Source organism: Pantherophis guttatus, chromosome 3, assembly GCF_059756535.1.
Source record: "Pantherophis guttatus breed Tessera chromosome 3, ASM5975653v1, whole genome shotgun sequence".
Taxonomy (NCBI): Eukaryota; Metazoa; Chordata; class Lepidosauria; order Squamata; family Colubridae; genus Pantherophis; species Pantherophis guttatus.
The window spans coordinates 47,473,719-47,488,747 of NC_142065.1; the positions used below are offsets into that span (position 1 = coordinate 47,473,719).

At 38.3% G+C, this 15,029-nt stretch overlaps 1 protein-coding gene across 1 annotated transcript; it reads left to right on the forward strand.

Moving 5' to 3' along the window:
• The first annotated feature begins 1,004 nt into the window (after positions 1-1,004).
• On the forward strand, positions 1,005-12,156 carry REN (renin). The gene is made up of 9 exons (XM_060689568.2): positions 1,005-1,221; positions 2,974-3,130; positions 3,276-3,399; positions 6,616-6,734; positions 7,461-7,657; positions 8,465-8,587; positions 9,267-9,411; positions 9,876-9,974; positions 10,220-12,156. The coding sequence occupies exons 1-9, from the start codon at positions 1,055-1,057 to the stop codon at positions 10,379-10,381; spliced, it is 1,293 nt and encodes a 430-aa protein (XP_060545551.1). The 5' UTR covers positions 1,005-1,054; the 3' UTR covers positions 10,382-12,156.
• The last annotated feature ends 2,873 nt before the right edge of the window (positions 12,157-15,029 follow it).

Below are 15,029 nucleotides of genomic sequence, written 5' to 3' on the forward strand. Positions count from 1 at the left end.
AACGCTGGCATAAAATAGCACAGTGTAGACTGTATTACCTGAATACTGGAAGAGTCCTCTTCTCTAAATAAGAGCAGTAAGCTAGATTGAAGAATATAGGCATCAGTGGCAAAGTGCATTTTCCAATATATCACTGCCTGTTCTATGAAAATATCTATGGTCTGAAGCATTTCAAAGGTGCCTCATTCTATCTAATACCAGTCTTTTCTTTTCTTTTTTCTTTTCTTTTTTTTTCTTTTTTTTCTTTTTTTTTTTTTTTGCGTTTTGCTGGATCACAAATACTCAGGAAAGATTACCAAATCCAAAACAAACCCCATTTTTTTCTATATAATCCTTACAAGACAGCCTTTAAGATTTTTTGAGATAAAAATATGATGTAGTCCAGAGGATGAGTGGTAAGATGAAATCCATTCTATATTATATAGCTTTTGCTTAATATAGCCAAAAGAATTACTCTGGGCAAAGATTCTTGCTCATCTAGCGTAACACATGGCAATCCTGTTCTTGTTGAACTAGAAAACAGGAGACTGTGAGTTCTAGTCCAGCCTTAGGCATGAAAGTCAGTTAAGTGACTTTGGACTAGTCTTTCTCTTAGACCAGCCCACCTAGCAGGAGAAGGAAAGAGTGTTAAGTATGTTTGCTACATTGAGTTACTTATAAAGTAATAAGGAAGGATAAACATCAAATCAAATAAATAAATAAGCCTCCATAAAAAACAAGTATAATAGGATCTGTATTTAGAATTGTAGTTGTAGCAAGGTTTTAGAACGTTACATTAACAGGGCAAGACTGACCTACTACGGAAATATTTTAAAATTTAAGGTGCGTAAATAAGTTCTCATATTGCCTCACTGGGTCTCGTATATTGAGCTAATAGTACACATAAATAAGAGATTGAGTGAACACAAATATTAATGTGTGCTGACCAAACTGACCTTTACCAGGAAACAAGGTCAAAGTTAGTACCTCAAAGTTAATCCTCCCTCTGCCAACTGGCAAGATTTATTACTGCTTTCTTACCAATCAAAACTCAGCAGAAAATTAAAAATTGGACATGTTTAGCTATAAAAGCCTACTAGAACGGGCTTCCTTTTTCACACAAGACAAGAAAAAAAGCAGCTCGGAAAAACAGCATCCATCCAACAGAATAATGCTGCGGAGTTGGGAGTTTGTTCTGCTTATCTGTTGCTTTTTGTGTTTTTCCAGTGATGCCTTCCAAAGGTAAGACTATCTATTTTTTTAATATATCACCTAGTAATTGACCAGTGCAACAACCAGATAATAACACATCAATAATATGATGCAAAAAGCAAATGAAATGTTTTTTTTCAAAACAGAAAAGCTTAAAACTACAGCATTGCCAATCCACTGCAAGTATCTGCTGCCATCTGGAGCAACACATTGGTATATATCAAACCAAGCCAGCTTCAGGCTGCTTGTCAAGCTAGTTGCAAGAAAGCTGGTATACAAATCAGGGTAGCCACAACTATACATCCCATTAATCTGACTGTGGGAAGGAGGGTGGAGAGGTTACACCAGACTAGAAACGTTTAATTGGTGAGAAGGCTATTATAGAAAAGCAGGCAAAAGAGAGAAAACAGGATTCCATCTGGGTAACAGCAACATTCCTCAGCCAAAACCTTGATAGGCATATAACTCTCTGTATTCATTTGCTCTACTCACCTTTGGAATAGACTTTGTTGAGCAGTTCTATCTACCTGTCTGCTTTTCAAATCCTAGCAACAACTGCTTTGGGAATGCAGTTGGATTTCACCAAGCCGTGAATTAAATTAGAGCTACTTTGGACAGATAAATAAGAAACCTAAATCGAATTAACTCTTCCAAAAGCTCATTAGTAGCTCAGAATCTAGACATACATAATTTTTCCCGATATTGCTACCTTTCTCCCCAATGTCTCTCTGCAAAAAGAAAATGTCAAGGTGGGTAGACACCAGGGAAGGAAAGAAGAAAACGTATTTTGATAACTGGGAGCTTTAACTGCTAAGTACACCCAGTGGTTTTATCACGGATTCAGTCACTGTGCTCTGAAGAGGGTTGAAGTTATTCAGTGCAGGATTATGCTGAGGTTCTCTATTTTTTGCCACTTCTCTCTACCAGAAAGTCAGTGGTGGGTTGCCCCCTGTTCGGACTGGTTCTATAGAACCGGTAGTAAAACCGGCGGGAGGCTCTGCTCACCGACCCCACGGCCCCATTGCGAACCTGTAGTAAAGGCAAGTAGAACCCACCCCTGCAGAAAGTGCCCCCTCAGAAAAGAAGTTCGGGTGGAATTTGTGGGTCCTGGAAAGATGTATTGTTGAAAATGAGAGGTCCTTGATGCTCTCTGAGCTTGGTTGTTTTCTTGCAGATGTTTCATTACTCAAGCTAGGTAACACCATGAGCACAGCATGAGGACCGATGATGTTACCTAGTTTAGGTAATGAAATGTCTGCAAGAAAACCACCAAGCTCAGCAAGTATCAAGGACCTCTCATTTCACTCCCGAGCTACAAATATTCTCCTTTATAGGTATTGTTGAAAATGCCAAATGTTTCATTCCTTCCATCCCTATGTTTTGGTTTACATCTACCTTCCTCTCTTTTGTCCAAATATACTTTCTATGCCTGTGGTATCATAGAAAGAATATTCTATTTTTTCATTCCTCAACACCATGATCAGGCAGTTCTGGCAGTTCAATATTTTGGATTCAGTCTCCCAAAAAAGCTTCAGAAGTAGCATTCACCTACCATACCATTCTTTCCTAGCATTGTATGTTTGCCATCAGGTAGCATTCTAAAATAGAGCTTTGTCACTTCCTAATTATTTATTAAAACACATCATCATATGCCGAACACTTTCTCTATTGGTCACACCAGTAACTTGGCAATTGTGTCTGTTGACTTCCACATCTATTGCAAATGTGACTGTATCTGATTCACCTTCCAGTTTTACCATGGTCTTTTTTTCTACCTGTCAGAATTTCACTCAAAAAAATGCCCTCAATCCGAGAAACACTGCAAGGGATGGGCATGAAAGTGGCAGATGTTCTTCCTTCTTTGAAGCACCATATCTACTACCTTGGTGAAGAGCTTCATAACAAAACAGCACCTACCATTCTAACAAACTTCTTGGATGTAAGTGTGTCATATGTTCTTAAAGAAAGCAGTCAGCAAATAAAGACTAGTCAAACATTTTATACAGATATTGATGGAATGAATTATGATTTTTTTTCCTCTAACAAAAATGTTGTTCTGCTCTTTGTTATGATGTGCCTTTCAGTTGCAGTATTATGGTGAAATAAGTATTGGAACCCCAGCCCAGATCTTCAAGGTTGTCTTTGACACAGGGTCAGCTAATCTTTGGGTACCATCTCACCAATGCCCTCCATTGTTCAGTGCCTGTGGTAAGTTTTGGAAACATGTAACAACAGCATATGAAGTTTCTCCCCTGACATGTTTTTCCATTATGCATGTGGAACAATGTTATACAACTGGTATTTTTATTCCTGTCACAGTACACTGATATCCTAAAATAGATTTTTCTTATCATTTACACATAAGATACTTGGGACAATTACCAATTTGCAGCCATGAGTGGTAGCGTATGCTAAATTAATGATGGATTATGAATAATAAGTGTCCTGATATTTTAGTGCATTAAAATAAATTATAAAAATAATTTAAAAGATAGCACTGCATATTACACATGATTTTGGATGTTAATATTAATATAGAAAAAATGAGTACTAAATCATTAATATAATTAAATTCACAATATCTAGTGCTTTAATGCTTGATGTCTCCTCCTGTTTTGTCCACAACATTAACCCTGTTAGGGTGTTGGGTTGAGAGAGCGATTGGCTCAATCTGACTTTCATGCTATCACCTCTCAGCCCCTTAACCACTACACTAAATTATATTGCAAACAATATAGTATATGCTACACAACACAGAGCACTGAATTCAAAGAAAGAAAGAATCTTACACTTAGCTTGAATAAAATATTCCCTAAGCAATCAAGTCAGCTGGTCATTGATTAATCTACCCAGCTGGTCAAAAAGTGAGACAATCAATCAATCAATCAATTTATTATTACAGTCTTAGACCAGAAACAAATAAAACCACTCAGTATATATACCCTTAAGAATTCTAGTATAAAATAATAAATGACAACTACATCTATAATAAAATCCAGTGTCCATTATACATGGTCCATTATATATTTTATCTTCCCCTCCTTTCCCTCCTTTGTTCATCTTTTCCCTCCTTTCCCTCCTTTATTCATCTTTGTTTTCCATGTACTTCCATGGGAAATAAAACTTGATTTTGGAGATCTGTCTAGAGAATTGTTCTCCTCAGAACAATGATAGCAAAGCAATCACCATGGAACTTCTGCAATGGGTCAAGGGAAGTTTGGTTCCTATGAAAACACCTTGTGTGAAGAGTGAGACTCTATTTCTCCATCCTCAGGGCTTTTCCATACAGCTCCAATGATGCATTTTCTTCTGTCCTTGAGATGGAAAGAAAATACATTTTCAGAAAAACAATGTCTCCAGGGCCTACCTTTAGTATATCTCAGGCTAGTAAGTAGAGATACAGTTAGCTTCTGCTGCTGTTATTGAAATCCATAGCAAGCCTTTCCAGGAAACCATTGAACTTCTTTCAGATGTGTTGGAGAAAACAATCCTTTTTAGTTTCACATTGTGAATGATGTTAAAAACTTGCAGTTCTCCTGCCCCATTATAAACTAGGGCAGCAACTCCTCAAACTCCTCCTAACCCTCTGCCCCATTTTTCCTATTCACTAATATCCCTTCTCTCACTTCTAATTACCCCTTTCTGCCAGATTTGCCCTCCTTGCAACAGTGGAGTTAACAATTTGTAATGAAGCCCAACAATGTTGTGGGTCAGTGATTTAGCTTGGGCCCCGCAAGCAAGCACAGATTCCCTGGTGCTCAGGGTTCCCAATTTGCAGCCTCCATGCCTGCACTGTTTCTGCCTGCATTGCATTCTAATTGTTTACAATATTTGATCTACGGCTGCAGGTCTGGTGAGCAGGAGAATCTTCCCATTACTGGTGGCTTGACACAGAAACTCAGGGCTGGGCTGGTTAAGCTTAGTTCTGGTCTAAAAATATAAGCAAAAGTCTGGATAGCTCCCCAGAAGTTGGGAAGGTCCTCCATGAAGTCATAGAATTTCATAGAATAACAGAGTTGGGAGGGACCTTGGAGATCTTCTAGTCCAACCACCTGCTTGAGCAGGAGACCCTATATTATTTCAGACAAATGGCTGTCCAATCTCTTATTGAAAGCCTCCAGTGATGGAGTATCCACATTTTCTGAAGGGAAGCGATTCCATTGTTGATTGCTCTAACCGTTTGGAAATTTGTCCTTAGTTATAGGTTCCTTCTCTCCTTGGTTAGTTAGTTTCTATCCATTGTTTCTTGTCTTGCTTCTGGTGTTTTGATAAATAGTTTGACCCCCTTGTCGCTGTAGGAGTCCCTCAAATATTGGAACACTGCTATCATGTTTCCCCTAGCCCTTGGTCATATTGATATGACCAAAGCAAAATAAGTTGTAAGGGGAGTTCTCAGGCAGTCAAAGCAGAAATGGCCATAAAGACACAGAGAGCTCCAGCTGGAATGGATTAGATACAGAGGTGGTATTCAGCAGGTTCTGACCTGTTCTGGAGAACCGATAGTGGAAATTTTGAGTTGTTCAGAGAACCAGTAAATACCACCTCTGACTGGCCCTGCCCCCATCTATTCTCTGCCTCCCGAGTCCCAGCTGATTGGGAGGAAATGGGGATTTTACAGTATCCTTCCCCTGCTATGCCCACCAAGCCACGCCCACCAGGCCATGTCACGCACACCAAGCCACTCCCACAGAGCTGGTAGTAAAAAAAATTGAATCCCACCACTGATTAGATAGGCCCACAGTGGGCCAGTTGGAACCCAGCAGGTCACCAATCCTACAAAGACAAGAGTTTCATGACATGTGAGAGAATTTCCTTGTTTTCCCATGGAAAACCTCACTTTTCTACCACAATGTCTTGATGTACTTTCACTCTGCCTCAGCACTGGGTTGGAGAGTGAAGGCTCCACCATGAGGATATGCTCTCTCCACAAGATATGTGGGGCATCTTCAGACCTGGTACAAAGATGTGTGGGTAAGCCTACAAAGGGAAGGATCCCATTTTCAATGGCCATGCATGGGATGGTATCCAGTGGAACACTGTTCAATAAAGATGTATAAGATTGTTTGAACATTAGCTGTGAGAGATTGTGAGAGACAGGCAGAGGCATATTTAGTTGGTGTGAAGAGAGGCAGCACAGTCCAATATTTTTTTGAGAGAGGAGGGAGGGGAAGCTACAGGGAAGAAATGTTTGAGAAGGACTTTAACTTAATTGCATTATGCTTGCCTGGAGATTTACTGTTATGTGTTTACCCCTGACTAGCATTTAAATACTGTACAGTGTGACTTTCTGAAATCTGTATGATTCTTACTTCTTGAATATACCAGCTGTATGAGGTTGACATTTAAGGCACTTGTTCCTGATGATGCCTGAACAGTCTCAAACCAACTAATGTTCTATATATTAATATTCTTTCTTTCTTTCAGTCTCACACAATCGTTACGATTCCTCTGAATCAAGTACATACAAGCCAAATGGAACCGAAATTGTCTTATCATATGCCCAAGGATATATTAAGGGTTTCCTTAGCCAGGACATTGTCAGAGTAAGTGCTAACAGGATGATAAGCATTTGTGCTTCTGAAGGAAGGAAACGGAGGAAGTGCTTTCCTGCTGTCTGGCAAATGCCAGGTTATTCACAGGCCTTGAAAACTGAACCAGAGGGCTACAAACAAGGAGAATCTCAATTTTTTGTATTGTGGCACTTTAACCACATTCATCCCATTTGCACTGTCCAAGATTTGAGGGATATCAGACTTACCTTTTTTATCATTGAAAAGAAATCACTGGAAGCTTTATAATAATTATTCTTTTTTGGGGGGGGGGAAGGAACACACAGGTTGAGTGCCTTGTTCTCACAGTAAATATCTAAAGAGATATATATTATATGTCTTAGAATATCCAGTTAGTTATAGCATCAGGCTGTAATAGAGCGGGGGCTCAAGCTATAGTAATGCAAAAGGAGAAAATCATATAAGCAGCAACCCATTAACATTTACTCACCTAATGCCAAGTGAGCATGTATAAAAATGCAGTTTTAATAAAACATGGCACTAAAGGACAACATAACAGGTCCCTTAGTCACTTGAACAATTACTGGGATTGAAGCAAAAATGACTTAACTATACATAAAAGTATATGTGGGTGTGTATGAGTGAGGTGGGGAAGAAAGATAAAGGAAGAATTAAAGAATTAAGGGTTATTTTTATTCCCTGTGAAGAATGCATTCAACTTATTGCTCCACAGTTCCTTTGTGCGTGTTTTTTCTCTAGGTTGCTGATATTCCTATCATCCAACTCTTTGCAGAAGCTAGAACACTACCTAGCTATCCTTTCATCTATGCTCGGTTTGATGGAGTGCTTGGTATGGGATACCCCAGCCAAGCCATTGATGGGGTTATCCCAGTTTTTGATAAGATAATATCCGAAAAGGTCTTGTCAGAAAAGGTCTTCTCTGTCTACTATAGCAGGTAGGTTTTGTTTAGGAATATAAAACCCATACTTCAAATTATTGGATCAATTCATAATTTGATTGTCCTTTGGATTCATTGTCAGAGAGTGGTTATTTTTTTCAGAAAATGTGCTATCCATAGATATGCTTGATATTTTTTTAAAGCCATTTGGGTGTGTCCCCTTAACTTGTCCCAAAGTTCACTAATATTTGATCCTAGAATGTTGGCTAAACATCAGTGTCTGAAGCTTCTTTTAGAATTTGGATGGGGGCTCAGAGAGGTCTTGGCTATCGCCAGAGAATATGACTGATTTGCAATATGGAATACCTTTTCAAGATTAGAGTTTAGCATATGAGCAAGCAGCATAGGAGCAAGCAGAAATAACACTGATAATGTTGGATATTTTGAAGTGTTTCCCCTAGCTTGCCATAAAGATGCCAGTAAACATTTCACTATGTAGAAAATAGACCCAAGCAAGGAAAAGTCTAATACTGTCTATCAAGGGGAAATTTATACCTGAAATCATGATTGGTGGAGTGTTTTGCAGCAGGCATCATCTCTGTACTTGGTTCCTACCCCCATTCCCACAAATCTCTCTTTTGTATCTTTTGAAATTGTGAATCACAGGTAATTTCAATAAATTCTATCTCATTGGCAACATGACTTTTGCTCTAAGCTTGAGTATTTTTGTTAGACATTGCCTTAAAAGCAAATTGGCTCTCCTTTATAGGCTTTTAACAACAAAGCTTGCTAAACCTTGTTGCACACAAAAGTGAGCAAGAATAAAATTACTGTTTTATGAATTTTTTTCCCCCTTTGACCTAGACATTCAGAGTTGAACACTGGAGGAGAGATTATCTTGGGTGGCAGTGATCCCTCTTACTACACTGGAGACTTCCACTATGTCGATATTAGCAGAGAAGGCTACTGGCACGTTGATCTTAAGGGGTAGGTTCTGTGTAATGCCAGACTTATAAAATCAAGAACCCAAAGGGGGAAGTCATTTGAGTCAACTAAAGATATGAAACATTAATTGCATTTTGGAAATCAGCTTTTCCCAAGATGACCATCTTTTATGAAATGCTAACAAATTCCTCTTACAAACTACAGGTGGTCCTTGACTTATAACAGTTCACTTAATGACTGTTCAAAGTTACAATGGCACTGAAAAAAGTGACTTATGACCATTTTTCACACTTATGACCATTGCAGCATCCCCAGGGTCATGTGGTTTACATTAGGATGCTTGACAACTGACTCATATTTATGACAACCGGGGTCATGTGATCCCCTTTTGCAACCTTTTGATAGGCAAAGTCAATGGGGAAGCCAGATTCACTTAACAACCATGTTACTAATTTAACAACTGCAATGATTCACTTAACAAATGTGGCAAGAAAAGTCGTAAAATGGGACAAAACTCACTTAACAAATTTCTCACTTAGCAACATAAATTTTGGGCTCAACTGTGGTCATAAGTTGAGGACTACCTGTATTGCGATATGCAGATCTGAGGAATTCAAGACCTTGAATGACAATGTTGTGTTTTGTTTCTTATTTTGATATACATGAGGCTTATTCTTCAAAAGTACAGGAATGTCTGAATGCTCTTTTGCTTTCTCTGCAGTGTTTCTATAGAAAATGATATAGTGTTTTGCCATGAAGGATGCACAGCAGCTATAGATACCGGCACTTCGCTTATTAGTGGGCCAGCCAGTGCAGTATCTATTCTGATGAAAACCATAGGAGCTACTTTGGTAGAAGAAGAAAAAGTAAGACATCTGAGCATAACTTTCTAAAAGTTGGTCCTCTTTTCTAATCATGGGAAAACATTAATCTAAAAAACAGCAATGAGATATGAAACACATTTGATTTCTGGTCCCTTTCATGTATTGTCCAGGTTCCCTACTGTTTAAAATTTCAAGTGTCCAACTTTAGCACATTTCCCTCTTTGAAAAAAGAAAAAAAAACTACTTCAAAAGTGTAAAGTCTAAGTAGTTTAAACTGCAAGGTTGCTTAAGAGAAATCTAGATTAAATCTGGATAAGGAGGAGAGACTCCCATTGGAATTGGAAAAATTACTGTTAGATGGTTCCCCACCTTGATATCTTCTCTATAGTGATGCATTATCAGCTGGGAAAAGCAGACATAAGACCTTTTCCTATTACCTGAAGCACTGTGACTTATAACATAGGAATTAAAAGCCTTTCTATCTTGTTTCCTTTATCCTCTCACAGTATGTCGTTGAATGTAAAAACATTCATTTGCTGCCTGACATTTCCTTCCATCTTGGTGATATGACCTACTCACTCAGCAGTTCTACCTATGTTCTCAAGGTAAGATCTGGAGCCATGATTTGCAATAAAAGGAACAACTATGGGCGAGCAACAAGGTTTAGATAAAACTTGGAAAGTCAAAGTCCTGAGAACATAAATTTGGGAGGGACTTTTGAGAGCTAGTGATGAAATCAAAGGTCTGACAGTGAGTAAATTGGGAAGCGGTTCATGATGTTACATTATTAGGCATTACTCAGGGCATCTTGCTGATTTACTTCCTTTTGTTTGGATTGCTTTCTCTGCAGCATTCAACATATGGGGACGACCTCTGTGTTGTGGCATTCTCGGCTTTTGACATTCCTCCTCCTTTAGGCCCTCTCTGGCTTCTCGGTGCAACTTTTATTAAGCAGTACTACATTGAATTTGACCGGCAGAACAATCAGATCGGCTTTGCTACCTCGCTCTGATAGCAGAAAAGTCCCATTTTGGAACATGTTCCCTTTTGAGAGAATATAGCTTGATAACAGATTCTATTATACAATAAACACTTAGCTGTAGCATTTTGTATCCCACAATTTCTTTCTTAAAATCAAATTAAATGAGACAGAAAACTACAAAAGACCTTCAGTTTATTTTGCATTTAAACTTATCTCTGCTTAGCTTCATCTGTTGGATGAATCATTTTGCAATGTCACCATGCCTTGGATTAGTATCAAACCAACTTTCAAATGTTAGCTATGTATGAAGAAGATGGTTTAGGATAGACAACTTGCCTGTGATGCAGTGGTGGGTTTCAAAATTTTTTACTACCGGTTCTGTGGGTGTGGCTTGGTGGGAGTGGCATGGCTTGGTGGGCATGACAGGGAAAGGATACTGTAAAATCTCCATTCCCTCCCCAATCCAGGGGAAGGTTACTGCAAAATCCATATTTCCTCCTGATCAGCTGGGACTTGGGAGGCAGAGAATAGATGGGGGTGGGGCCAGTCAGAATTTTTACTACCGGTTCTCCAAACTACTCAAAATTTTTGCTGTAGGTTCTCCAGAACTGCTCAGAACCTGCTGAAATCCACTTCTGCTGTGATGTCTTCAATGTCTTAGAAGTGTCATGCAGGGACTCCAGAGTGCAACTTCATCCTCCTACTGAGGAGAACTAAAATCTGTTGGTTCAGCCTATATTCTGATCCCAACATTAAATGGACTTTTCCCCCACTTTATGACCTTTTTCTTCAGAAAGATAATATTATAGGACAAGAAAAAGGTATTGCAACGCATTAAATGTGACATAATTGTTACATGTATATAAACTAATCAATGACAGATTTTGCAGCATGAAGCAGAAAAATAAAAAGTGGCTTTCACAATAATTCTATATGAGCGGCACAGTGGTTGGAATGCAGTACTGCAGGCTACTTCTGCTGACTGCCAGCAGTTCGGCAGTTCGATCCTCACTGGCTCAAGGTTGACTCAGCCTTCCATCCTTCCGAGATCAGTAAAATGAGGACCCAGATTGTTGGAGGTAATATGCTGACTCTGTAAACTCCTTAGAGAGGGTTGTAAAGCACTGTGAAGTGGTATATAAGTCTAAGTGCAATTGCAAGTGCAATTATTCTTCAAGATGCTACAATTTTTCACTGTTTTTTATTACAGATTGAAAAAGCCATTACTTTGAAAATTGAAATGTTTTCTACTAGTTCTAGGCTGGGTCATTTCTATATAAGTAAAAAAGGGCATACAGATTTGCATAATGTGTGCGTGTGCACTTTCTGTCTCTCAGGAATGAGCAGCAATCTGGATTCAAAGGGGGAAATGTGATTCAGTGAACATATGAATACACGCTTAACACTTGATAGGAATCTCTTAAAGCAGCTATGCCTTCTCCTGGGACCAAAAATGGTCACACAATCCTGGAACAAGATGAGTTTAGTTTAAGGTGTTCTCAACAGGTGCTACATGTGTACCCATATGCTCTCAGAATGACATTTTACTTTTCATATCCATATATATATGAGAGAGAGAGACTTACATATACAGTATTTATGAACAGTTCCTAACAATTTCCACTCTCTTTAATTTTGTGGTTATCTTTAATTTGGACTTAGATACCCTCAAATGAAAGACTGCCTTCTGTAAACTATAATATGCTGTCACATGATGTTCCAACATGTATCAGTCCTTTTTATCTCGAACTTTATTTTAATGTTTTTTTTAATTTAATAAAGATTATCTATCTATAAAAAAAGAAACAGAAGGCTTGTGTGAATATCTTTTACCTTTGTTTCTTGGCTGTTTTACGCTGAATATGCCTCATTCCACTTTCCTTGCCTTGTGGAGGAAAAGTTTCCAGTATTTTTATATTTAAATTTAACTTTCCTCTCAGTGATAGGGAACTTCAGCCTTGGAATCTTATACTGTCCTTTTACAATTAGAAATGTCCCCAAACCCCTGACAGAAGATACACGATCAGAACAGATTTAATCACATTCACAAGGCCTCCTGGAATCACCATTTTGCTATTATAGTGGAGAGTTGGTAATGTTCAAATTAATATTGGCTACTATTTGGCAGACCACAAATTCTGCAATGACCATCAAACAAAATCAGTTTCCAGATTTAAAGGAATTCTTTCCATCTTTCTGAGAGGAAAAGCTGCCTCTGGAATAAAAGTTTAATTATTTAGTAAAAGAAGTATAGAATGGCTTTTCCAACAATTCTTGTTCATGTTCCCATCCAAGAATATCTTAGATATTATTCTATATAATTAATCACTAAGTCTAATTACACTTCCATGAACATACTTGCCTTTAAATCAGGGCTGTCAAACTCGCAGCCTGCGGGTCAGATGCGTCACGTGCTGGCCACACCCATGCCCAGTTTAGCGATGGAGAAAAAAGTCACTATACGTCATGTGATGATGCAAGTTTGACACTCCTGCCTTAAATAATGATGATCTTGGGGTAGAGGGGTTTAGCTGGCTTTGACCAAGATGGATTTGAGTCCAAACCAACAAACCAGATTTGACAACCCCAAATAGGTGAGATCTAATTCTCCAAAATTAAACCACTGCTGAGTATTTCTATCACCTAAAGCATCCATTATCACCTCTACCAATAAGTGACAGGACAATTTCCTGTCTGCCAATGTGTATGACATAAAGATGATTTTGGAAGGAAGCCACTAGTGACCTGCAACCAGGAGATATTAGCAATTCACACTATTCCCAACAAAGCAATTAAGCAAACTGAGCCCCACAAAGAAAATAAGACAATTATAGCAGTTCTAATTAAAGTAATTAGACTCATTCCCTTTTAAAAAGGGAGGGGGGAAATCACTCCCTTCAGCTTGATGATACTTATTCAATTAATTGAGTTTGAGTTAGTTAGCTGAATATTTAAGGGAAGGAGATTTTTTTTTCTCCCCTGTAGAAAATCATATGCTGTTCTTTGAGTAAAATTAACTTCGAAGTATATTATTTTTTGAGAATATGTTAACATTTTTGTTACTAAAGATTTAGTGGTTACAATATACTGAATCTTGTTCCCACAAAAAACTTTTGAGGAGAGCCAGCTTCTTGCCATTTCCACTTCAAATGCAGGTAATGTTCACACGTATTTCTCTACAAACAAGCAAGATCACCATTATATGGAAAATTAACATGCTGGACAGAGAGGAGGATTTTAATGAAGATGGCTATTGATAGATCATCAAAATAAAAAGGACAACCAAAATACAGAATGAAAAAGGAATGGAGATCTGGGTATGATAATATACACAGACACATTCTGGCATAATTGTTATTTGAATAAATGTATAACGGAATTCATTATGGCCAGAAAGACTAACATGATGGCCAGCTTTGAAACTGAGCGTTTATGGCAACTTCAGAACTTTTACACTTATTAGATTTATTTTTAAACCAGATGTGAACTTGAATAACCATTTGCAGAGTAAGTAAGGCATCCAATTCAATACTGTAATTAGACCATGGGTGTCAAACTTGCAGCATCATGTTGCCATCACGTGATGTTTTGTGATGCTTTTCCCCTTCATGGGGTGGGCGTGGCCTGCGCATGTTTCATCTGGCCTGCAGGCCGCCAGTTTGACACTCCTGATCTAGACCCAGGTGTCTTTAATAGGTCACTTTAATAGGTTTCTTTAATAGGTCACTTGTTGGAATTTTTAATGTGTCTGTTTTCTATGGTCATAGATTCAGTCATGGGAAGTTTTCCTGCTTACTCCTCCATACAGAACAAGAGACACAAGTTAAGCACAACTTCTGTAAAGCACAACTTCCATTGTTTCTGAAAACTACTAGGTTTCAATCCATTGAAAATGGGAGGTTTCAAAATACTGAGCTGTTTCAGTTGCAATATATAATTGAAAACACGGACTATCAAATGACAGGACCATGTGCTATTACATTACTGTCTGCATAGCTTTTAATCATAGGTCACTACCATTAGGATACTTTTTACCACTCCAAAATAATTTCCTGATTTATGTAATTCCACGTATTGTTTACATTCAGCAGCTAAAATTATTTCTATTTTTTGCAAAAAGAAAAAGAGTGACATCTCAGTTTTCCACTAATGAGGCTTTGTAAAACTATGAATCATCTCCTTTCCCACTGACAAGAAATCTTGCCTTATTGTGTCTCCCCCAAATTCAGCTTAAGTGGCATTTTATCTACAGGTCTTTTAAGGGAAAAGATGGTTCAGAAGCCATTCGTATTTGTTATGTCCCACAAATATACACCATCCAAGTAATTCTACTTCAAAATAGAGCTAGAATTGATCTGGGGTGTTTAGACTTGGGTCTCCAACCTTGGCAACTTTAAACCTGGAGGACTTCAACTCCCAGAATTCTGGGAGTTGAAGTCCACCAGGCTTAAAGTTGCCAAGGTTGGAGACCCCTGGTTTAGACTGTAAATCTTGCAATTGTCTTCACTCATATTGTAACCCAAAGCAACAGAGCTAGAACAAAACTGACTAGATTTATCTCTGGTCCCCTCTTCTCTGTAACTACTTATGGATGAAATGATGGAATACTAGCAATTTTTCTTTTTTGTGTAAGACGAGTGGGCTTGACAGTTTTTTGTGGCTCCAGGACTTGTGTCCC